Raw genomic sequence first — 24,215 nt, 5'->3', positions numbered from 1 at the left:
AGGCCCTGGGCCGGCCCTGGGTGATGGTGGGACAGAGCCACGTCCCCTCGGGCAGCCAGAGTGGAGAGCATGGTGGTGTTAGCACCCGTGGAACAGAGGGTTGGAGCCCCCTGGGGTCTGTGGAGTCTGCTGGGGTGGCATCTAGCCAGAGTGGCTGGACTTGGGGGCCAGGGAGTCTGTGGGAAGTCAGATCTGGGGCCCCTTAGGCAGCAGGAGGAGGGTTAGGGTTTCGTCCCAAGCACAGCAGAGAACCCAAACACTGTGAAGGAGGGGCCGTGAGGGCGTGTGGGGCACGGAGTGTCCAGATGGGTGACGGTGGCGGCAGAGGAACAGGCGCGATTCCCAGAGGAAGCCAGGAGGACCTGGTGGGGCAGGCCCTGCTGAGGGCGGGTAGGGCCTGGAGGACCCCTGGCTTCTGCTGGAGCATCTGAGTCTGGGCCAGGGCAGGTGGGGGCGGTCGGGCGGGGCTGCGGGGGAGAGGGGCAGGGGTCGAAGGTTTTGTTTTGAAAATGTGGAGTTCGCGGGCCCGTCGGAGCAGGCCGTGCCGAGGACGTGGCTGCCTCTGGGCCCTGGGCTAGCACAGGCTGGGGGTCAGTGTGCCCGGGGCGGCGCCCTCATTCTTCCAGAGCCAGTTGACTCTGGCGTCGGGGTTCCCCACCAAGTGGGTCAGAGCCCGTCCTGGTTCCCGTGCCCTCCCCGCACCAGGCAGCTCTGCCACTCCCACCGGGGGGCGAGCTGGGCCCTGACCACCTGCTGCATTCCCGTTGCAGCCGACGAAGAGGCCCCTGACTACGGCTCCGGCGTCCGCCAGTCGGGGACCGCCAAGATCTCCTTTGATGACCAGCACTTCGAGAAGGTAGCGCGCAAGGGTGGGGCAGCCACGGCGCCGCTGGGCGGGCCTCACTCGGAGGAGCAGTAGACGGCGTCTTCCTCCCAGGGCTCCCCTTGCTGCTCTCAGGCGAGAGGGCGGAGGAGGGGGTCCCCCCGCTGCCCCCCGGAGCGGGCAGCTCCTCCTCTCTCCTCTAGGCCCTTTCCTAACCTGACACCACCCGGCCACCCACCGCCCCGCCCTGAGCCTCGGTGCTTCTGAGGCCTTGGGCCCAGAGCCCCCGGCGGTCCCTCGGAGGGGTCGTCAATGCTGGGGGCGCAGCAGGGGCGGGGGCATCAGGCAGAGAGCGCGGGGGCGCGGACGGGGCAGCAGAGGCTACGGGGGCACCTGGTGGCGGGGCAGCTGGCCAGGGCCCTGAAAGCCAGCGGGAGGGTCTCACTGCGTCCCGCCCACGGCGGGGAGGAGCTCAGGGAGGGGTACCGGCTGGGGAGAAGGGACAGAACTTCAGGCCAGGGACCGTTTCCCGCCTTCCTTTCCCACTTGGTAGACTAACAGAGGCCGTGAGAGCATGGGGGGCAGGCCTGCGGAGGGGGGTGCCCGCCCACGCCGGCACGGGGCTCCCGGTCCTCGACGCGGCTCTAGTGGCCGCAGCCAGGCCGGCTCTGTCTGACGCTGTCCCCTGCCCGCACAGTTCCAGTCCGAGTCCTGCCCCGTGGCGGGCATGTCCCGCTCGGGGACCTCCCAGGAGGAGCTGCGGATCGTGGAGGGCCAGGGCCAGGGCGCCGACGCGGGGCCCTCGGCCGATGAGGTCAACAACAACACCTGCTCAGGTGGGTCCCCGCGGCTGCTGGGACAGGCTCCGGGCCACGGCCCAACCCCGCGAGGGCCTGGAGGGCCTCCTCGTCCCCGCACCCCCTCGCCGCCCCTTAGCCGCACGGGCGACGAGGCCCAGCCCTTGAGCCCGGGCCCCAGCCCCTTCGGGTCCCGCCACGCCCCTCTGCCCTTGGCTCCCGGCAGCGGTGACCCCGGAGGGCCTCCTGGACAGCCCCGAGAAAGCCGCCCTGGACGGGCCCCCGGACGCCGCCCCGGACCACCTCGGCCTGGGCAGCACCTTCACCTTCCGCGTGACCGTCCTGCAGGCGTCCAGCATCTCCGCCGAATACGCCGACATCTTCTGCCAGTTCAAGTGAGCCCCGTACCCGGCCCGGGCCGCGCGGGTGGGTCTCGGCAAGGCGCGGGGGGCACCTGGTGACCCCCGGGAGGCTGTGGGTCCCCGTGTCCAGGCCCCACGCCCGCCAAACGTCTCCCCCCCGTTCACAGCTTCATCCATCGCCATGACGAGGCCTTCTCCACGGAGCCCCTGAAGAACACGGGGAGGGGGCCCCCACTCGGCTTCTACCACGTCCAAAACGTACGTCCTTAGAGCCCCCTTCTCCCCCGCCATGACTGGCCCCTCCTGGGGGCCAGGGCTTTGTGCGGCCTCCCTGAGCTTCATTCGTTCTCTCTGTCACTGCTTCTCTCTCTTTTGAGCACCAGCCCTGCCCCGGGCACTGGGGGCCTTGGTGGGTTTAAGACTGGGCATGGGGGCAGATCAGAGCCCCCGAGGGCTCCCTGCAGCGAGCCTTGGGCAGATGTGGACATGCAGTGCCTGGGGTGCCCGGCGAGAGCACCCTGGCCTGGTGCTGGGGCTGAGGCTGGGGCGGGGCGCGCGGAGAGCCGCAGGATGCCTGGGCAGGCGCCCGAGAGTCCGGGAAAGCTCCAGGCCGGGGAGTGTCTCCAAGCCAGGCTGTCAGGAGAGCAGGGACTTTGTGGTGTGAGGCAGGCAAACGGGGCCATGATGGAAACTGTCAGGTGGCAAGGCCACAGGGGCCAGGCCAGGGAGTGTGGGTTTGACCCTGGGCTGCCCGGCTGTGGGTGTGTGGCCTAAGCAGGCACAGGGGCCTTGCCCAGAAGGGCCTTGCGAACTATCGCCTGTCCTGACCCTCAGGGAAGAGGGGCTCCCGTGGTTTCTAAGGCCGGGAAATGAGGCCAGGTCTGAAGGTGTGCTCGGTGGGTTCCTTTCCTGGCTGCCCCAGCAGAGCCCCACACCCTGGGGCCTTCAGCAGCACAGACTTAGCACCTCGCAGCCCTGCAGGCTGGAAGCCCAAGATCCAGGTGGGCAGGGCTGTTCCGTCTAAGGCTGTGATGGAGAATCTGTCCTCGGCTCTCTCCTTGGCTCGTAGACGGCCGTCTTCTCTCTGTGTCCTCGCGTCATCTCTCCGTCCGTGCCTGTGCCCAAATGTCCCCTTCTTACAACGACACCAGTCATGTCGGATTGGGCCCCATTCTAACTTGATCAGCTCTGTGAAGACCCTGTCTCTAAACATGCGTGCGGGGGGCGGTTAGGACTTCAGCATGTGAATCGGGGGGGACACGATTCAACCCATAGCTCTTGGCGAGTGGGCGAGGGCCCGAGAAGGGTCAGGCCGGATCACAGAGGCCCCTCCTCCAGCTCTGGGTTATGAAAGAGCAGCTGAGCCTAGTGGCCCCCAGCCCCATCTGCCCTGGGGAGCGAGCCCTAGGGCCGCTGCCCGGTGGCCTGTCCACTGGGAGTGTGACGGTAGGGGAGGCGGGCTGGACAGACCTAGGCAAGGAGCACGGCCCCCCTTGTGGGCAGGGGTCAGCACGGCTCTCCTCGTGGGCAGGGGTCAGCCCGGCGGGGGGCCTCCAGTTTGGGCCTGGAGTGCCGGGCCCTTCGTGGAGGCTGAGCACGTACCTCTGTGCCTCTCCTTCCCCCGCCTGACCACACCTCCCTCCAGATCGCAGTGGAGGTGACCAAGTCCTTCATTGAGTACATCAAGAGCCAGCCCATCGTGTTCGAGGTCTTCGGCCACTACCAGCAGCACCCATTCCCGCCCCTCTGCAAGGACGTGCTCAGGTCAGCGGCCCCGGGTCGGGGGGGTCGGGGTTGGGCGGCTCAGGGCCTCTCCACCTCCTGGCCAGCAGGGTCGACCCGTGCCCTGGACAGGCCTGGCGTGGCGGCTGCAGAGCCGTGCGCCTCCCACCGCCTGTATCTCCCCGCCTACGGGCGGCCGGTTTCCCGGGTCGGCAGGACCCAGAGCGGGTCAGAGATGACCCCTGAGGACGGAGGAGGGGTTTCTTGAAGCCCGTCGCTGTCAGAACCTCAGCCTAGGCTGGGCACGGACCGCGCCCTGGGGACGAGGGGAGCCGGGTGCTGGGCTGGAGGAGGCCGGGGTGGCCCACGGGGAGACGGCTTCGGTGGCCCCCCGAGAACTCCGCCGAAGGGACCCGGGGTCCTCAGCTCCCCAGACTGAACGAGGGCCCTTCGTCTGCTCCCTCGTTGCTGCAACCTGCCGGGGGCTCACTCGATGGGTCGGGCGAGTCCCCCTGAGGCCACCCCATCCAGAGCGTGGGGAGAACAGCCGACGGGCGTCGGGGGCAGAGCGGGACCCCTGTTGCCACCTCCATCTCCCTCTCAGCTGACATGAGGGACCCAGAGCAGAGCATCTGGGGTGTCGGGGAAAGAGAGGGCCCAGGGAGGAGCTGGTTTCGGGCCATTTGGCCCCAAGAGCCTTGTCTGTCCTTGGGAGTGCCAAGGGGGCCCTGTCCCGGGAGCCCCTGGCCCTTGCCCCGGTTCTCGGGGCCTCGTGGGGGCTCCCAGGTGGGCTCTAAGGTCCTGGGGGGCCCCCCTCTCGCTCCGAGCTGGTGGAGGGCCTGAGACCGGGCCTTCCCAGGCCCTGTGGGAGGGAGGGAGGGAGGGAGGGAGACCGGGCTTGACGTGGGCAGCCTGCCAGCCTCCCCGCCCAGCCCCTGCCCTCGGCTGCCCGCTCCAGCTTGGGGTCCCGCAGGCACCAGTCTCCGGTCACCTCACACTGGTGCTTCTGTCCCCACAGCCCCCTGAGGCCCTCGCGCCGCCATTTCCCGCGGGTCATGCCGCTGTCCAAGCCAGGTAGGCGGGGCCCTCGTGGGTGCGCTCCTGGGCAAGTGGGTGCCCGTGTAGGCGGGCCCGCCAAGGCCGAGCGCAGTCCTGGTGATGGGTCGGTGCTCTCCCGGCCCCTGCTGGGCCTCACGGGGTCCCCACGGAGTAAGGGGCTCACACTGGAGCGGGGGGCACAGGGCGAAGGTACAGGGACGTCCTTTACCCCTCGGCACGCACAGGGCAGCAGGGCAACGGTCAGGTGGTGCCTGCCCAGAATCCCGTGAGGCTGCCCGGAGCCGACGGTGGGGGCGGGGCTTCAGCGGGGCAGGGACATCTGAGCTGAACCTCACAGGATGGACAGGTTTGGGGTGGAAGGCAGACCAGGAAGCTGGTCCACGGGAGGCTGAGGCTGGTGGTGGCCAAGCCGGTGGGGCCCCTGGACGAAGAGCGCTGGACGGTCATCACCCTTGCCTGGCACCCAGAGCCCCTGCCCCGGGAGCAGGTGGGCGGAGGAAAAGCTCTTGAAATCAGTTGGATTTCAGTTAAAAGGGGTTACAGGGTTTTTTCCTGCCCTCACGACAAAAGCTGAAGCCCGGGACACAGTCACTAGAAGGCTGGAGTGTCAGCCCGGGGGCGGGCGGTGCAGCCGAGGCCCTCACGGCCCAGGAACCCGCCTTGAGGTCGGGGGGCATTGTCCCCGGCACGGGTGCCCGTAAGATGGTGGTCTGCGGACTGAGGGTGCCGCCGGGGGACGCACCCAGCCCCTCCAGGCCTGCTGACCACTTGTGGACATTATTCTTGGCCTCTCTGTGGGTCTTAGGTTGGCCCCTTGTGTCTCCTGGGCTGTTCAGCCTTCCCTGCGGCCTCCAGGGGGACACCCAGATGCACATTTGTAGTGGCACAGTGGGGCTCAGGTGGGACTCGATGCAGGAGCGGCCTCTGGCTGTGGAGGACTGGGAGCCGAGGGCCAGGGCCCGTTGAGCTGGAGGCAGTGCTGGGCGGGTCCTGGCCTCCGAGCAGGCGGGGCTCCTCTGTCCTGCTGCTTCTGTGGGGCTCAGGTGCCGCCCTCTTCAGAGGCCTGTGTGCCCAGGTGCGTGTGGCCGGCTGCTCCTCCCGCTGGGCACAGAGAAGCCCACGGTCGCGTCTGTGTCCGGGCCCATCGGTACCCAGAGCGGGGCGTACCCTGGGGCCTGGGGAGGGGTCCGCTGGTGGTTTATCTTGGAGGGCAGCGACCTCACTGCTTCTGAGGCGTCCCCTCCCTGGCCTCCCCTCTGAGCGCGCCCTCGGCACGTGGCTTCTCAGTTTCCCACCAGTGTGTGCTTCTCCCCCGTCACCCCCAGTGCCTGCCACCAAGCTCAGCACGCTGACGCGGCCCTGCCCCGGGCCCTGCCACTGCAAGTACGACCTGCTGGTCTACTTCGAGATCTGCGAGCTGGAGGCCAATGGCGAGTAAGTCCCAAGGCTGGCGCTGCCCGCGCTGGGATGGGCTGGGCTCCTCTGGGGTTGTGGAGCAGGGAGGGGTCCGGGGGCTGGGCCAGGTGGCACGTGGTGGCGCTCTGGTCTCCCCGGACCGGGCCACCCCACCTTTGCCGGAGGGAGCTGTTTTCCTGTTTTCACGCCTTCTGCTCCTGGGGGCCGGGGGTGTGTGCTGTGGGGGGGTGCTGGGAGGAGGGGCGCGGCCCTCAGCTCTCGCGTCTCTCCCCCAGTTACATCCCTGCAGTGGTGGACCACCGTGGCGGAATGCCGTGCATGGGAACCTTCCTGCTTCACCAGGTGCGAAGCGCTTGCTCCCACCAGCCTCGAGCGCCCTCCCCCCCCCCCCCCCCCGCCCCACCAGGGACCCCAGGCCATCTGACCGTGTCTTCTCCCCTGGCGCCTCGCAGGGCATCCAGAGACGGATAACCGTGACACTGCTGCATGAGACAGGCAGCCACATCCACTGGAAGGAAGTGCGAGAGCTGGTCGTGGGTGAGTTGGGGGGTGGGGGGCTCGGGGGAAGAACACAGACAGCCCCGCTCCCCCCGGGCCCTGGCCAGACGCCTGGGTTCTGACCACGGCTTGTAGACACAGCACCCCCGTCCTCCGTCTTCCCAGGGCCTAGATACTAGATGACGGCCCGCCTGCCTCCAGTGCGATAGCATCTCCACTGATCACGTCTGCCAAGGTCCCATTTCCAAAGAAGGTTCTGGGGGTCAGGGCTGCAGCACGTCTTTTTGGGGGGACACGGTTCAACTTACAGAGATCACCCAGGAGCTTGGACGCTTTCTTTCTGTAACTTCACGTCAGGAGCTCTTTCATCTACCGGAAACGTTTCCTTTGCTGATTCTTTGTAAAGAATTCGCCTTCCCGGTTGCCATTCAAGGATAGGGACCACTGTCCGTTCCAGCGTGTCATCAGCATGAAGCTGCCCGTGCCACCCTGGCCTGGAGCTGAGGCCCCGTGGAGGGCCCGCCCTGGGGCTTTGCTGTGGCTGGTGGGCAGCCGCTCCAGGGCAGTGTCCCTGGGGCTCGTAGGGGGGGTTCTGAGGGTGTAGTAACAGGACTGTGACGAGGGACCCATCTTCCTGCACCCGAAGTGCAGGATTGTGGGCAGGGAGGTTCTGGGGGCCCCAGGACCAACGCTTTTATTTTAGACGTTCCGTATCTATTTTCACACAAATCAGAAAAACGGTAGAACAAGCACACACACCCCCATTTCAGATGTTGTTTAGGGTGAATCTAAAAACTCTGCATCAATTTAAAGAGAAAGATGAAGCAGACACCCAACTCGCTCGCGGACGTACTGCACGTGGGTGGGAAATGATGCAGCCCTCACCCCGGGTCTGTTCTGCCCAGACGGAAGGGTCTACGCCGCCTACTGACCTGGCTCTGGTCCTGGTGGAACCTCTCCCTGACGCCCCACCCCATCACCCTCACCCCTAGGATAGTGACCAGCACCCCTGTGTCTGCACAGAGGCTGCACCCTGGCTGGCCTTGGGGAGCCAGGCCCTGGTCCCAGATCCCACCTTCCTCTCTGCTCTCCCGGCCACATCCCATTTGAAAATGCAAACAGGGGTGTTCGCCCATGTGTGTGGTGAGGGGATAAGGGTGCTTTTGAAGGGGATTCGGGGAGATGCCGGCGGGAACACCAAAGCCCCCACTCTTGGGTCAGGGGGTTTAGGCTTGCCCCTCTGGGCTGCATCAACATCGCAGACCTGTGAGTGGACGTCTCGGCCTGACCGGGGCTCCGAGGGCATCAGTTTTGCAGGTGGAGCGCCTGGGCGGACTCTGAGCCGACAGAGTCCCCGCGAAGAGCCTCCGCTGAAGCCCACGCCCGGGGCTGAGGAGGGGTGAGGCCGGCACGCGGGCCAGGTCTCTTCCTGCAGCTGAGCTTCCCCAGCAGGGGCCGTGTGGCCCTCCCCCCGCCTTAGCCTCCAGCCGTGGGGGACATACCCTGCGGGGACACGTGGCTGGAGGCCCACACCTGCCTCCTCCCAGAGCTCAAATGTTGCAAGAGGCTTCCAGGAAATGGAGCCCCAGCGTGTGGGCTCAGAATTCTGGCCTGGTGTTGGGTCTTATTTCATCTCCACGCATGGGGGGCGGAGAGGAGGGGAGAGGCCAGGGATTCCTTTCTGGCTTAACAAAGAAAAGTCAGTATTTGTTTATTCCTCGAGGAAGCAGAGCAGTGAATTTAAGGATCTCTACAAGAGCACGAAATTATTACTTGAAACCACCAGGAAGGAGTTCTGACTCACAGCGGTTCTGGTGCCGTTTACAGAGTCACTCCCGCCCCCCACCCAAGTGCGGGCGCCTTAGAGGGCTCTGTTGGAGATGCTTGCTTCTTACAGGGAGAGATTTTTGACGCAGATAGTGTTTCTTTTCTTTCTTTTTTTCCTTTTTTAAGTGTAAAGAGAAAAGGGAACATTTTCTCCTTCTCATCTTGCTAAGATTTCCCTTTCCAGCAGGTAGGAGAGCCTGTGAGTTCTAGGCTGAGGGATTGACATCTATCGGTTGGGGTGGGGGAGATACTGCGAGAGTTATCGATGGCTGAGAAACTAAGAAACTCAGAACTTAGGCTGCAGGAGAAAGATGGCAGGACGCCCAATGACCGGTGGCACCACGTGCAGGTGCAGACCCTGTGTGGGCCTCCCTGTCCCCCACCCCCCGGTGTTGCCTTTTGTCAGGTGCTCTTGTGGCCACGTGGGGAGCCGCATGACGTGGCCTCACAGGCGGAAGCTCCGGCCCAGGCAGAGGCGGAGAGCGGGGACCCAGCCCCCCGCCTGCCCTCCTGGGAAGTGACGCGCGGCCTGTCCCTTTTCCTGTAGGTCGCATCCGAAACACCCCAGAAACCGACGAGTCCTTGATTGACCCCAACATTTTGTCCCTCAACATCCTCTCGTCTGGATACATCTACCCGGCCCAGGACGACCGGTGAGTCCCCTGGGGGCGGCGGCAGGGCTGCTCCCACCTCCCTGGAGGAGGAGCCGAGTCAGGACCCAGGGTGCGTTCTCAGCTCGCCCACTCGGCCCGCCTGGCCGCAAAGGGCCCAAAGCTTTCCGAGCCCTCCAGGAAGGGGTGCAGGGAGGGGTGCCTGTGGCCGCGACTTCCCCCGGCGGGATTGTCTGCGCGCCATCCTGCCGCTGGCTCACTCGGTCACCCGACGGCGTGGCCGCGTGGGAGTTGCCGGCGGAGGAGCCGGTCCTGTCCTCGGGAGTTTCGTGGGCGGGCGGGCGGCGTGGGGCGGACAAACAGGTTGGACTTCCCAACCGCACCGCTGCGGGCAAGCCTGTACCCACTGGCAGGGGTGCTGGGGCCAAGGGTCCTGGAGGAGTTCAAGGTCAAGCTGGGTCGGCAGAGTCTGGCATCCCGGGGTGGAGGTCTGCCCAGCGGCACAGCTTAGCCTATGCTCCTTGTCACTGGGCTGTTCCTTTCCAAGCTCCCAGGTGATGGCCAAGATCTCTGCAACCTGGGCAGTCTCAGGGCAGGTGGATGTGGCCCCCCGCAGCCCCTGACAAAGCAGGCCTGTCGGGGTTTGCCAGGCTGGGCGGGGATGTGAGGGGGAGGCCTCTGGGGGCCAAGCGGGGCAGGCAGCTCATGGGTGCTGAGAGCCGCCCTCCTGGGGGGAATGTCGGAGGGCTTGGCCCTGTCTGAGACGCTGCTTTCTGGGGCTTCGGGGACACCGGGAGGGTGCTCCCAAGTCCCGAGGGCTCGACCTGGCCCAGGGCGGAGAAGCCGAGAGCTGGCCCTGAGCTCGAGCCATGGGCATCTCCACGGGCTCCTGCGGCTGTGTTTGCAGGAAAGATGTCTTGAGGGCTGGGTGTGCTCAGAGCGGAGTGCGGGCACCCCACACGTGCAGGGAGAACTGGATCCATACGCGTAAAGGGTCCTGGGTCCAGGCGGAGCTCGGTTTCTTTATAGAGTCCCTGGAGAGTGGGCTGTAGGGAACCATCCCTTGGTGCAGGCAGCTTGGGGGGGTGGGGGCAGAGACCCCGACAGGGGCAGGTGTGGCTCTGGTTCCAGTCCTGCCCCAGAACCTTCCAGAAGAAACTCACCCTGCACTCACGTCCAGAGGGGGGAGGGGTTGGGTGAAGAATGCTGGGGGGGTGTTCTCACGGGGGCGGGGGGCACCATGACAGGCAGGCTGGGCTTACCTCGGGGCGGGGGGCAGTGAGGCACAGTGTGGGGGGCCTGTCGCCATGAGAACACACCCTGGGGACATGGCAGAGAGGGCCTGGCGCCCACCCGCACGGGCTGCCGGCAGGGACACGGGCCGCTGTGCCCGGGCCGTCAGGGATGGGGACCCCGGGGGAGGGGGGGCCCAGGAGGGCTCTGTCTGCCATGCTGAGTGCCGCTTTGGACCTGGAGAATGACCTCAGCATTCCCCTGACCTCTGACCCTTCCTTTGCCCCAGCAACTCCTAGATTCTTGGGGCAAGAAGGGGTCGGGGGGTGGGGGGGAGAGAAGGGGGCGGGGTGCCTCTGGGCCTCCCGCCCTGCACGGTCTCCCTGCTCTGAGGACTGCGTTTCTGGGTTCCCATCCTCCGGCCAGCACGGCTACTGCAGGGCACAGGGGGACCTCGTCCTGGGCTCAGTCCCCAGGCAGCGGAGGGGGCAGCTGCTCCTGGCTGGACCTCGGGTCAGTGGGGCTTTGGCTAAAGAGGTTCGCCCTGTTCCTGGAGGCCAGAGGACCCGTCGCTGACGGGCTCTGTCCTCTTCCCTGGGGGCTGTGGGAAGTGAGGCCGGCCAGCTCTGGGCCGGTCAGGGCCCTCAAGGCTCAAGGACGTCCTTGGGCTGGGGCTGTAGTCCTTGCCCGTAGCTGCTTTGGCCCCTGCTTGGCTCCTGCCCGTGCTGTATGGCCCCAGGACTGCCCCGACCCCAGCCCGGCCTGGAAAATCTCAGGGACGCTCCTCAGGGGGTGGCCCCAGGCAGGCGACATTCTGAGGCTTAGCTGGCCCGGCCGGCAGCTCCTCCTGAGGGCCCTCCTCTCCCCTGGACCGTGGCTGACGTCCTCGGAGCCGCGGTGGGCCCGGCTGCTCTGCGGGTGACCCGGCGGGCCCTTCTGCCCCCAGAGACGCTGAGGCTCAGAGACCCAGGTCTGGCTTGGGCCTCGGAGCCTCAGCTGCCCACCCGCTTTGCCGCGGCCTCAGCCTCCTCCCCGCTCAAAGGCCCCGTGCTTTGCAGCCTCCCCGGCTCAGAGTGGGCCTGTCGCCGCGGACGGCTTCTCTCCGCGCTGCCCCCGCCCTCGCTGCGGCCGCCCCTCTGCCCCGCTGCCCGGCCCCCGCCCCTCACTAACCTGTGATTGTTTGTGTTTTGCAGGCAGTTTCTTGATTCGGACATGCCTAGGTACCACTTGTGCCCCTTGGTTTCCTTTCAGCCTCTCCTTCCACTCCCGCAGCCCTGAGATTCCATTTCAGCTTTTTGGATCACTTCCACACTCGCTCACCTCTCCCTCCTGTCTCTCCCATCTTCTCCTTTCATTTTATTTCCTTTTGTATTTTTCTCTTCCTATTGCTTCCTTCCCCATCACCCTCCCTTGGCTGAGTCCCTTCTGCCCCCACTCTTGATTTTGGCTGCTTTGGTAGTTTCCTGCCCTCGGTAGACACTGGCTGACCTCCTGCTCCCCCCCTCCCCCCCCCCGCCCCACTCCTGAGCCTTGCCCGTCCCCTGCACCCCAGCGGGAGCAGGCACCCGCATGCAGGCTGGCCGGCCAGGCCCACTCCCCGCAAAGTGAAAGAGAAAAGAGGGAGGGAGGGAGGGAGGGGCCATAGTGGGCACAGGCCGAGGGGCAGACAGGAGCGGCGCGGCTGAGATCTCCCGGCTCTGCACTTCCCAGGCCTGGGTGCGAGCCCCTTGCCTGGCCAGGTGGGTGGCTCAGCCGTGCTCCTGCCGTGCCCACCGCACACCCTTTTCGGAAGTAGGTGGGTGGTCAGGCTGTGAAGGGCCCAGGCTCTGAACGCGCTCGGGTGGCCCCAGGTCCAACCCCCCGAGGCACGGGCTCCTGGGCCGGGGACAGCAGATCCCTCCCGACTCAAGTGAGGCCCTGGCGCGCGGAGACCGGGTGCAGGGTCCTTGAGACCCTGGGGGTGGACAGCCTCACGGTCCCTAATTCAGACTTTGTCCGTGAGACTCTAGTCTGTTCTGAGCGGAGGGTCGAGGTTGTAACCGTCTTGCCAGGCTGGGCGGGATGTGAGCGAGAGGCTTCTGGGGGCCGGGCCGGGGCGGGCAGCTCATGGGTCCCTGTGGATTGTGGCCAGAGCTTGGGGGCCCCGGGGGTCACTGCTGTGAAGGAAGAAAGGAGCAGCAGGAAGGCTTCCAGTGCGGACGTTTGAGGCTTTAAGCTGCAGGGAGGGGAACGGGGTGGTGCCTGCGCCTTTATGAGGGGGGAGCCCAAGGACCAGGTTGGGGGCACAACAGGACCTTCTGAGGCCGTGTCCTTGTCAGGTCATGGGTGTGGTGTGTCAGGACACTGGGGCGCTGTGAATGTGCCCCCGGCGGTTGTAGCTGAGGCCCCCTGGGGCAGCGAGCAGACCGTGGTTCCTGTTCGTGTATGCCCGAGGACATATGCACCCGCTCCAGGAACAGATCCTTGCCCTCCCTGGGGACACGCATCGAGGAAAACGGCAGTGGAGGCTGTACCAGAGGAGGGTCACAGCCCTGCAGGGCCCAGAGCAGGGACCTGCCCCTCGGGCAGTCCGGAGGGCTTGCTGGAGGTGGCAGCTTGCCAGCTGGTCCTGGAGGTGGAAGTCTCCCGGTTCTCAGAAGGCTCTGGGGCGGGATCCCATCGGCTCGGGTTCATCCCTGGAGGGGATATGATGTAGGGGCTGTTTCCCTGATGAGTGGAAACTTCCAGGCCCATCAGTACGATCGCATGGCGGGGGTGTGGGCATTCTGTTCAAGTCTGCGTTTCCACAACCAGCCCAGCATGATAGGGGGTGCTCAGGCTGGTCCTGGACACACCCCTACAAGTACCTCCTGCCTCCAGGAAGGTTCTGGGTAAAATGGAAACATACCCTCGGGCCAGGAGGAGACATGGCACCAGGAAAGGAGGGGAGCCCCTCCTTCCCAGCAGGGCCTCCTTCGCCAGCCCCTGCACCTGAGCAGGGGGCCCCAGCCCCCAGTTTCAGAGGTGGGCTCATCGGCCCCCAGTGGACTTGGCCCGCAAGAGGAGGCTTAGGGCACTCAGAGGGGTGAGGGGTCAGAGCCCCAAGACTCAGGCTAGTACCTCCTTCACGGGGCTGTGTTTTGCGGGGCAGGAAACCACTGTGGTGGGTGGTACTGGGGACAAGCATAGGGTCCCGTCCCCAACATCTGCAGTGGGGTGGGGACTGGGGGCTGTACCGCCTGGGTTGGGGCAGCCTGGCTGTGAGTGTGGATAAGTGGCAGAATCTTCTGGAACCTTGGTTTCCTTCCTCCTCAGGATGGGGATTATATTAGGGCCTGCCTAAGGTTGTGATGTTAAATGAGACGAACGTGAAAAGCTCTTAGCAGGGGTCTTGCACGCGGGACTTTATTAATGTAAGTTGTGTGGTTATTTTCACTACTACCTTGTTAGTATTTAATTTAAAATACTCGTAATTAATTTAAAACACATACCTCCTGAGCAAAAGCCTGTTTTTTTTTTTTTTTTTTTGTAACCACTCCAATTTTGCCAAACGAGCCCCACTTAAATACCAGGGACTCACGCCCACCTTGCGGAGCCCCCGAGACACGCAAGAGGGGTTGTGACACAGCCTGTGATCCACGAAGAGCTGGGTCGGACCTTCCACCCTGTCCGCGCATCTTACCCCAGTTCACGCTCCTGCCCAGGGCTCAGGTTTCCACCTGCCCGGAGCAGAAAGGGTCCTCGAGACCCTTCAAAGCACAGAGGTGCTGAGGAGAAGTCTGGAGAGCGGGGCAGTCCACCGCGACCCTCGCCCACCCCGCCAGGCGCGGGGTCTGACTTCTCCAAACAGGTGGCCCAGGTGCCCCAGAGGCTACTCCAGCCTCCCCGGGAAGGGCCCAGATGTGGGATCTTGGTGAGTTTCCCCTTCTGTCCCGCCACGCTGCGCCATTTGTGGGGCCGTGACCCTCACTCACTCTTTCATTCATCTGTCACACGTGAGCCGCGTTCTTCGGGGTGTTAGAGGGGGGGATTAAAGACTAAGACAGGAACAGTCTTTCCCCGGGAAGCTCAAAGCCTGGCCCTGGAGTTCGCTTGTCCCCTCATCCCCTCGACCCGCCATCCCGTCTGTCCCTCTGGTCTAAGAGCTCGCTCTGCGTGGTGGGTGATGCCGCTTGGCCAGGCACGCGTGGCATCCAGACCCTGAGCAGAATCCCTGAGGTTCGAGGCCGTTCCCCTGCTCTCAGCCGCGTGAGCACGTCTTGGGATCACGGTCCCCACCGGACAGGAGGGCTGCCCCGGTTGCAGTCCGGGGGCTCAGTCCTGGAAGCCTGCCCATCAGATCACCTTCCCCAAGAACCTGGGCCACTCCTGAAAGTGACACTTTTTCGAGAAACATAGTTCCCAGAGCGTAACGAGTTTCTGGTTCAAACCTCGAGCGTGGGGTTTAATTTTCAGATTCTCGACAGACCCGTTCGCCTTAGGGTGCCCGCCGTGCCGGCCTGTTGGCACATGATGGCTGAGACGCGTGTCAGAAGTTGTCTAAACGAGCTCCGATGGGCCCTCGGCAGCAGGCGTGGTGGAGTCCCGTACAGAATGACCAGGCGCTCGTGTTGAGAGCCCTGAGGTTCCATCACCTCCCACCCAGGCAGCCCAGCCGAGATGAGGACCAGCCCCACCTGGGCCTCGGGGCAGCCCAGGGCCTCCCGCGGACCCGCACGTGCTCACAGGCGGGGCCCATACGGGTTCCCGTCCCAGCAACCCCGGGGAAGACGAAACAGCTGCAGCCTGTTTGTGGCAGGACAGAGAAGATGTTTACAGCGTGTGACATTTTCTTTGTCAACAGAACTGTGTAACTGCGTTCTCAGGTTTTCCCCACGTGGGTCCGCGCTTGTTTGAGCGTCACGCTCATGTCCCAGAGCTAACTTGGGGTGGTTCTGTTTCCGGGGCCTGCTGCCTGACCCCTTTGGCTGGAGGAGAGCCGCCAGACAGGCCTCCTCGTCCAGGAACTCCTCCCTGCCAGCCTTGGAAGGCTCGCTTGGAGTCAAGATGTCAGCCGGAGGCTCCTGGACGTGGACCGGAGGTGTCTGAGGGGGGGACTGAGGGGGGGTGTCTGAGGGGGGGACTCCTCGATGCCGGGTCCCCCCTCTGCTGCAGAGGGGCTGTGCTGATGGGCGTTTTCCGTCCGGCTGGGGGGCCTGCAGGACCCCCCCGGGGCTCTGCTGTGGGTGCAGGCTGGCCTGCCTGCGGCCCCTTTCTTTAAGCGGGGTCCCAGGGCCCGGCACGCAGATGGAAGGGCGAAGGACTAGGACCCGTGGTGGAGCCTGGCAGGGCCTCGCTGGAGGGAGGGACTGGCCACTTTGCCCAGAATGGGCTGGACGCAGGGGGTCCGCAGTATGACGGGGGTGCTGAGCCGATGGTGGCGCTCCGATGCTCTGCCCTTAAGGTGGCCCCACCCCAGCGCTTCTGCCTCCGTGGGTGCGGGGCCCCGGAATCTGCATTTCTGACCAGTTCCCGGTGGTGCAGATGCTGCGGGTCCAGGGACCCCAAGTCTGGGCCACACATTCCCCTGAAAAGTGTACCTGGGGGGTTGGCTGAGCTTCGCTCGGGTGGAGTGAGCAGCGCCGCCGGGGAGGGGGCGCCCTTCCGGGTGACCTGACGCCCAGAGGGGTCTCCCGCCTGCTCGCGAGTCGGGGTCCTGCTGTGTCTCCCCGCCTGCCGGTCACCTCCTGGGCGCACCGTGGCTCCTTCTCGCCCCGTGGGGTCTTGGTTTCCTGCCGTGTGACACCCTGCCCAGGGTGGCTGCTTGGGTCCCACGTGGGTGGGCTGCCACTCTCCCGCCCCGCTGGGGAGGGCTGGGTCCCCACGCCTCGAGCACTTGCGGCGGGAAGGAAGCCGGCAGCGTCCCGCGGCGGCGTTTTAGGCAGGTGGACAGAGGTGGCGGCGCTGCGCCAGGCCCTGGGCCAGCGGGAGGGTTTGGGGCTGGCCGGCCTCCCAGGGCCGGGGCCTCAGGCTGGGCCTTGCCCAGGTGCGGTTGGGCCTCCTGAGGTGAGGACTGCTAATAACAATAATGCCTCCCAGGCCCCGTCCTCGGCTCCGCACCGGCGTACTTAACCCGCAGGACGTCTCAGTGAGGCGGGGCAGTGGCTGCCCGTCATTGGTCCAGGAAGCAGGGCACAGAGATGTCTGCTGTCAGCCCGAGGTCACATGCTGTGAAGTGGCATTTGGAGCTGGGCTGCCGGGGTGCGGGGGGGCATTTGTTCTGAGCTGCGCTGCAGCGGGCCTCTGGCTCTGTCCGCAGGCCCGGCGCCTCAGCGCTGGGGCATTTGGGGACCCCTGGGACAGAGGGCATCCCTCCAGGTGCGCCCAGCTGGTCCTGCCGGAGACGGACCCTGGGCTTCCCCTGCGGACACAGGGAAAGGGGTGTCTGCAGCGCCCGGGCCGGGGCTTAGAGCGGGCCCCACCCACAGGGAGCCCCCCGCCCCCGTGGGCCGCGTCTGGCCCCGCGAGACAGTGGTCAGCAGCCCCGCGGCTGGTGTGGCGCGGCCCCGCCTGCTCCGTGTCCGTTAGCTGGTACCTGGCCGGGTGACGGTGCTTGTTCTGACCTGTGAATTTCTTCTGTGTGTGTACGTGTGTGTCCTGGCTGCCACCGCCTTTAGCGTCTCGTTCGGAAGTGACACTAGGTACAGCTCACTCTTCTCTTGCGCGCTCGCTCGGTCTGTCCTCTTCCGACTTTCCATTTCCTTTCTCCCCCGGTGTGTCCCCGCTCTCTCCGCCCATTCTCTGGTTACCCCGCGGCCCTCACGTCCCGCCTCTGGGTCCTCCTCCTCAGTGGCGTGTCCGGCAGGCCCCGCCCGTCCCGCTGCTTCTCCCGCGCCCCTGGACTGCGCCATGAGAGGCGGGGTGGCCATGGCGCTGTCGTCGCCCCTACGCGGCTTCTCTCCCCTTCCCTCTGCATTGCCGGGTGGGCCCGGCTCCTCCGAAGGGGCCGGGCCGTGTCAGGGCGTGTGCTGTGGCCGGCTGCTTGTGTGGATGCGTTTCTCAACTGTGTCTTTGTGAGGATGCTTGGATGGAAACCGGGTGAGGCTGGGGGCTGCCAGGGCCCACAGAGCGGCCACATTGTGCCTTGAGGCAAAGCCCTGGCTCAGATACGAGGGTCCTCAAAACGTGCACCCGGCCTGAGGCAAGAGTTTAGGAGCTCTGCCATCAGATGGCTGAAAACGGAAACTGTCGTATAACAGGAAACCCTGCCCTGGAGTGGAGGCCACCAAACTGTCTGGGCCCTGGGGCTGGCCTGAGCTGCCCTCAGAGGGGTTTCCTGGCCACTGGCTCATGCTCTGGTCATTACTTTCCGGGTTAGAGACTGGGGACAGAAAGAAACCACCACCGCCTGCCCTGCTCTGTGCTACGTGGGGCCCTGCCTTTCCACGGGGCCTGGCTGAGGTGGGCGGAGGCCACGCCGTCTGGGAGAGGGGCCACCCCGGTTTTCACCCCCAGCATCCTCCCCCAAGGGCGAGTCGGTTGGTGGAGGAGATGGCCATGGAGAGTGTTGGCAAAGCCGGGCGGGCTCCCTTTGAGTCCAGGGAGAGGCCAGGGCGCCTCCTTACTCAGGCCGAGACTGGGTGGAGCCGGGCACCCCTTCCCACGGTCTCCCCACCGCCACCGTCGCCTCTGCCCCCTTCCCCCCCTCCTCTCACCCTCCCTCCCCTTTGTCACAGCCTCCTCCGCTTTCCTCTCCTCCCCTCTCCATCCCCTCACTCCTGCCTCAGCTCCAGGGGACCCCTCTCCCCCTCCCCCAGGGTGGAGCTGAGAGGGCTCTGCACTCACCCTGGGGGGCGCCTGAGCCCCCCACCTGGCATGGTCCTGAGTAAGGAGGGCTCCATCCTCCCTGGACACCAACACCTGGGCCTCCGACCTGTGGCCCCAGCGGCTCTCCCTGCGGGTGGCCCACACGTCTGTCTGTGTGTGTCTGTCCGTCTGCATGTCCGCACCCCCACCGAGAGCAAGCCACATCCGACCTTCTACCTTGTCTCTGCTTCCGTCCAGGACCTTTTACCAGTTTGAGGCTGCGTGGGACAGCTCCATGCACAACTCCCTCCTGCTGAACCGGGTCACCCCTTACCGAGAGAAGATCTACATGACCCTCTCTGCTTATGTTGAGGCAAGAAACCTGCCCCCAGGGCACTCCACCAAAATCACCTGTCCCCCAAGCCTGAGCTGCTTGCCAAGGGGCAGTGAGGGTGCTTGTTAGCCCTGGACAAACCCAGTCAACCCTATTCTCTTCTCAGAAGGCTTCTTAAGTCCTTGAATTAAATCTGTGTACTTTTAATGGCTATGCTCGCAATTAACTGACGCTGCTACCTTTAGTGTATGGGTTTGTCCTTGGGGTTGCAAGATGGCTGCAGCACCACCAGACATTGCATCTATCTTCCAGGCAGCACAAAAGCAGAAGCCTCCCCTTCCCTATCCCCAGGGTCTCAGGCCGTGACCTCCCTTCGAAGCGCAGGAGGAGGCTGGGGGCGTGGGCGTTTCTTGCTGTGCACAGTAGTGAGGAATGGGGACGGGGGTTTGGGGTCGGCAGCCAGCGGGATGGTGGAGACGAAGGCATCCAGCGCCCTAGAGCCTAACTACTCCAGCTGTAATATGGGGACCTACCTGTGTGACTGCCCCATGGCATGAGGTTTGCTCAGGCTGAGAAAACACTTGCAGGGCTTTGCCCAGACAAGGCCCCAGCTTCGTCAGCAGTTATCCTGGAGCTTCGGGAAAACCAAAGAACCGGCTGTTTAAGACAGCACCTCGCTCGCCGTGCAGTAATTTCCTGTGGCGTTTGAGAGTTAAACTGTGGGCGCACAGACAGGGTCCGGTCAGATGCTCACAAACATTTTGGGGAGTGTGTCACCCCGATTTAATGGTGAGGCAGCTGAGGTCCGTGTCCGGGACACTTGGAGCCCCTGCACGGACACCGGCCCCCGGCAGTGGGTGCCCGGCTCGCTCTCCCGCCTGGCTGTGGGTCGGTGCGGAGGCTCTCGTGCCCCGAGGGGGAGATGGCTAGGTGCGGCTGGAGCCGAGCCCCCCGGGATGTCCTTGGGTCCGAGCCCCTCCCTGCCCTCCGCAGATGGAGAACTGCACACAGCCGGCCGTCATCACCAAGGACTTCTGCATGGTCTTCTACTCCCGCGATGCCAAGCTGCCGGCCTCGCGCTCCATCCGTAACCTGTTCGGCAGCGGGAACCTGCGGGCCTCGGAGAGGTGAGCCTGCGGTGGTGCCCTGGGCGCAGCGAGTGCCAGACTGGGCTCTGAGCGGAGCGGTATGTCACGCGGTGCACTCGGGGCCGGCTGGCCTGCGGCTCTGGGGTCCATCTCACTCGGACCGTCAGTCAGTGGACGCCGCCGGGCACTCGGGGGGACACCGATGTCCTGTTGGGGGCTGTGAGAGAGCCAGGCTCTCCCCGCAGGGCACAGGGGGAAGGCCTGAGGTGTCCACTCTGGGGCCTCCCTGGGAGGTGCCGGTGACCTTCCTCCCCAGGGGCCTCGCGGACCTGTGCTCTAGGGACTGCCCCCCCACTCCGTGGGAGAAACTGGGTAAACACGGGGCTGGGCGGGAAGGGGCCTCTGGACAGCACTTCCTGAGGACTTGTGCTGAGCCAGTGCCTCTCGGAGGCTGGAGGCACGGGCGGGAGCCGGACACCAGGACCAGCGTCCCTCCTTGTGCTCTGGCCGCCGCCTGCGTTCTTGGGGGTAGGGCAGGAATGGCCGAGAGTGGCAAGGCAGTAAGAGGGGCCCTGCGCCAGCCACAGGGACCACCACGGGTGCCAGGTCACCACTGGCCGCCTTCAGTGAGGCTTCCCACGCACTGTCTCGTGGGCCCCCGTGTCCAGGCTGCTCTGGCACAGCCGGGAGGAAGGGGGGATGGGGGCCCTGGGCTGGCCATGATCCTGTCGTCCAGGAGGTCACCCCGTGAGCGTGAGCCCCTCTCCATGAGCGGGTTAGTGGGGTGCCCTTGGCAGAATCAGTGGTCCCAAGAGAAAGGGGGGCCCAGCGGGAGTCTGGGATGGGGACCCTGTACGGGGACCGCATCGCGGGGAACCTAGCGCCTCAGGCAGCCCGTGCAAGGCCGCTGGGCGTGGGCGGCTGCAGGACTCGTGCCCAGTGTGCGTTTGACGGTGGCGAGAGTCGGTGCCTGGCCGACGCGGGGCCAGGTGACGACCGTCCTCCTCCCACCCCCCACCACTCCTGGCAGCAATCGCGTGACGGGCGTGTACGAGCTCAGCCTGTGCCACCTGGCCGACACGGGCAGCCCAGGTAAGCGTCTGCCCTGAGCTCTCTGGTCGGGGGCGGGGGGGGGCACCGTTGGAGGTCAGCCACGCTGCCATTTGGGGGGCCCTCGCCTGGAGACTCGAGTGCTCACCTCGTGCCCCCCGGAGTTGCTGGGGGGCTGGAGGACAGTGAGGGGGGAGAGGAAGGGAGAGGAGGGGCAGCCGAGACCCCGCGGGACACCTGGCTCTGGGGGCCTGGGGCGGGGGTCCCGCCTCCCTCGGTGGATAAGCCTGCAGCTAGGGCTGCGTCTGACGGCGTCCGCTGCAGGGATGCAGCGGCGGCGCCGGCGGGTGCTGGACACGTCCGTGGCCTACGTCCGGGGCGAGGAGAACCTGGCGGGCTGGAGGCCGCGGAGCGACAGCCTCATCCTGGACCACCAGTGGGAGCTGGAGAAGCTGAGCCTCCTGCAGGAGGTGAGAGGCCGGGCCGCCAGGTCCCCCCGCAGGACGGGCACGCGGCCACCGGCCGCCCGCCGCAGGGCTTAGGGCCGCACGACAGCCGCCGGCTCAGGACGGGAGGTTCACGCGTGACCCAAGCACAGACGGTCAGGCACGCAGGCGAGACAAGAAAGAAAGCGGGAGGGAAGCTGGTGGGCGGGGCGAGGCCCTTCTGTCGCTCGGGCCAGGACGGCCCGTGTCCAGCAGCTGTGCTGACGGCTGGCCCAGGGCGCGGGGAGAAGCGGGCATCGGGGGCCACGTCCTCCACCCGCTGGGCGCTTCCCAAGGCCGCGGCTGCGGCGCGCACGGCCCCCAGGAAAGCGGCTGTGGGAACAGTGTCCGTCCCGTCGGCTCACGGCAGGCGCACGGGCAGGTCTGTTGGCGCCGCGTTGCACGCCACAGCCCGGCAGGGCGGCCGGCCCCCCCGGGCCCGACCAGGCCTGGGGCTCAGAGCAGCCGCCCGCCCTCGCCGCCCTGGCGGGGGCAGAGGCAAAGCCACACTCGTGCCCCTCTGTGCAGGTGGAGAAGACCAGGCACTACCTGCTGCTGCGGGAGAAGCTGGAGACGGCCCAGCGGCCTGGTCCTGAGGCCCTGTCCCCCATCCCCAGCGAGGACTCCGAGGGCAGCAGCTCGCCCACCACCCCGCTCGCGGCTGCGGGCCGGCCGGCATCCCTGGAGGCCCCCAACCAGAGGCAGCGGGAGCTGGCCGTCAAGGTGGGCGGCGCTCAGCCCTTCCTGGCACCAGTGACCTGTCATGGCCACCAGGACCCGGGAGGACGAGTCTGTAGGGTCACCTTGACCCCGCCCCGCCCCACCCTTCCCACATGGGAACCCAGGGACCTCTTATAGCCTACTCCCCCAGGAGAGACCTGCTCTCTCTTGCATACCTATGCTGATGGGGAGCTCACCACCTACATCAGAGCCGGCCCTTTCTGCTGCTGGGTGGGCCACGGGGAAGGCCTCCCGCACTTCAGGGGATGCTGGCCCCACACCGCCCCTCGCCCAGGCCCCAGGCCTGCCCCGGGGGGCTTCCTCAGACGGCCCCGCATCACCTGGGAGAGGTGAGGGTGCTTTCCACCTTGACCTGGCGTGCCTGGCCCCTCGGCCAGTCTCCCGTGTCCTGGGCCTGTGTCCGTGGCAGAGCCGGGTCCCGGGAGGCCCCTGACCAGGCGTTTGCTCTCCGGCAGTGCTTACGGCTCCTCACCCACTCCTTCAACAGAGAGTACACCCACAGCCACGTCTGCATCAGCGCCAGCGAGAGCAAGGTGGGCGTGGAGGGCCGCCTCCGGGGGCTGTTGTGGCCCAGAGAGGGAGATAAGGGTTTCCTTAGGAACATTGCTCTCCCAGCCTACAGGGATGCCTCGAGCTCAGGCTCTGGCTTCCCGGGGCCTGAGGCTGGGGTCCGTGGAGGGCAGGGAGCGAGGGGCCCGCCGGGCCCAGGGGTGGACGTCCACTCGGTGTCCTCCCTGGCTCCCCTCTTCCCAGCCCCAGCCCTATGCAGCCTGGCCCTCACCCAGCTGCCTCTGTCCTGGGCTCCTCAAGCCCCCTCTCCTCGGCTTCCTTCCCTCACCTGGGGCCCACCCTGGTCTTGCAGCCTTATACCCGCGCCCAAGGCTGGGGCGGCTCCTGTGCTGCCCTCCGCGGAGCCGAGCCGCTGGAGGCTGGCCCTGCCCCGCGTCGGGCTCCAGGCTCCCTCCCGGCACCCTGGCCCATCACCAGCGCCCCCTCAGCCTCGTAGACGGCCCTGCCCGGCCTCTGTGCTCCGCACTGGCCTCTCCGTCTGCCCAAATCTCCTCTTGCCGCGGGGCTCAGAGGCGACTCCTTGCCCGACCCCCACCCGGTGGTCCACGCTCCGTCTTTGGAGCTCTACAGCCTCGAGGACCTCCTTCGGCAAGGCAGAGCCTGAAGCCCTGGGCGGGGTGGGCCAGGGGCCAGTGGGGGCTGGGAGAGGGTGGGGAGGCTGGGGAGAGAGGCCAGCCCGCAGCTGGGGCGGGGTTGCCCTAAACAGAAGGTAAAGCGCAGGCAAGGGCACCGGCAGGGATGTCCCCACCACAGGGGGCCCTGAGGCTATCCCTGAAGGCCCGTCTCTCCTCCGCAGCTCTCTGAGATGTCTGTCACCCTGCTGCGGGACCCGTCCATGTCCCCTCTGGGGGCGGCCACGCTCACGCCCTCCTCTACCTGCCCCTCCCTGGCCGAGGGCCGGTGCGGAGCTGCTGACCTGAGGTAAGTGAGCTCCAGGCTCCCGGCCAAGCTTCCACCTCCACAAGCTGACAAGGGCCGTGACTCGGGCGGAGCAAGACGGCAGGGCTCGAGGGCTGGGTGTCTGGCGACAGCCACACACTAGGGCAGGGCCGGGGGAGGGGGTCTGCCCTGCCCGGCTGACGCGGCCCTGTCCGAGGTCATCTTCTGCTAAATTCTAGATTTAGCGTAGAGTCATGAATAAAACCAGGAACGGGTCACGACACTAAACACAAAGCCCTCTTCGGCAGTGGCACTCATAAGATAGTCAGTGGGAAAAGTGGTGGCAAAGCAGAACCCAGAGGACACTTAAGCCCGCCTGACGTCTGCTGAGCCGTGTTGGGCGCAGGGGACACGTTGCTGACAGCGCCCGCGTCTGATCCGTCAGGTCTTGTGACACCTCAGGCTTTCCAAATTTTCTTTTTGAAAGAAAAAGGCATCAAGCCCTCTTCTGGGCGCCACCCTGAGTCAGGCCTCCTTGGCCACCGGGTCCGTCGCTTGGGCCTGGTGGCTACAGCGGACTAGCAGCTCCCTCCACGCACACGGTCCCTGGGAAAGTCGGGTCAGCTTCCGTTTAACTTGGGAGACGAGAGATGCGGAAGCCGCTTTCACGGGCGGGGGGTGGTGGGGGGCGGAACAGGCCACGGGAGAAGGCGCCGCGTCGGCGTGGACCCTGCCTGCCGCGCAGGTCGGAGCCGGCGTGGGGGGCAGGCCCAGGCAGGCGCCCCCGGCGGTTCTGAGCGGGAAACGCTGGCCGTCGGGGAAGCCGGGCCGGAGAGGCACCTCCTGGCAGGAGTGCAGCGGCTTCACTCTGCTTTCCCAGGACCCCACAGCCCTGCTCCCGGCCGGCCAGCCCAGAGCCTGAGCCCCTGCTGGAGGTGGATTCCAAGAAGCCCCCT

At 66.0% G+C, this 24,215-nt stretch overlaps 1 protein-coding gene across 1 annotated transcript in view; it reads left to right on the top strand.

Moving 5' to 3' along the window:
- KIF1A (kinesin family member 1A) overlaps window positions 1-24,215 on the top strand; it is a 90,764-nt gene that overhangs the window by 59,958 nt on the left and 6,591 nt on the right. The window contains exons 29-45 of the mRNA XM_055091014.1: window positions 771-856; window positions 1,521-1,659; window positions 1,847-2,015; window positions 2,150-2,240; window positions 3,628-3,746; window positions 4,723-4,778; window positions 6,089-6,197; window positions 6,455-6,521; window positions 6,632-6,716; window positions 9,052-9,157; window positions 18,371-18,485; window positions 19,440-19,573; window positions 20,565-20,626; window positions 20,909-21,054; window positions 21,598-21,792; window positions 22,266-22,343; window positions 23,177-23,301. Of these exons, the coding sequence (XP_054946989.1) occupies window positions 771-856; window positions 1,521-1,659; window positions 1,847-2,015; window positions 2,150-2,240; window positions 3,628-3,746; window positions 4,723-4,778; window positions 6,089-6,197; window positions 6,455-6,521; window positions 6,632-6,716; window positions 9,052-9,157; window positions 18,371-18,485; window positions 19,440-19,573; window positions 20,565-20,626; window positions 20,909-21,054; window positions 21,598-21,792; window positions 22,266-22,343; window positions 23,177-23,301 (1,882 nt within the window). The remainder of the gene's footprint in view (window positions 1-770; window positions 857-1,520; window positions 1,660-1,846; window positions 2,016-2,149; window positions 2,241-3,627; window positions 3,747-4,722; window positions 4,779-6,088; window positions 6,198-6,454; window positions 6,522-6,631; window positions 6,717-9,051; window positions 9,158-18,370; window positions 18,486-19,439; window positions 19,574-20,564; window positions 20,627-20,908; window positions 21,055-21,597; window positions 21,793-22,265; window positions 22,344-23,176; window positions 23,302-24,215) is intronic.

The sequence above is a fragment of the Physeter macrocephalus genome, chromosome 2, assembly GCF_002837175.3.
Source record: "Physeter macrocephalus isolate SW-GA chromosome 2, ASM283717v5, whole genome shotgun sequence".
Classification (NCBI taxonomy): domain Eukaryota; kingdom Metazoa; phylum Chordata; class Mammalia; order Artiodactyla; family Physeteridae; genus Physeter; species Physeter macrocephalus.
This window is presented reverse-complemented; position numbering and strand designations above follow the sequence as displayed.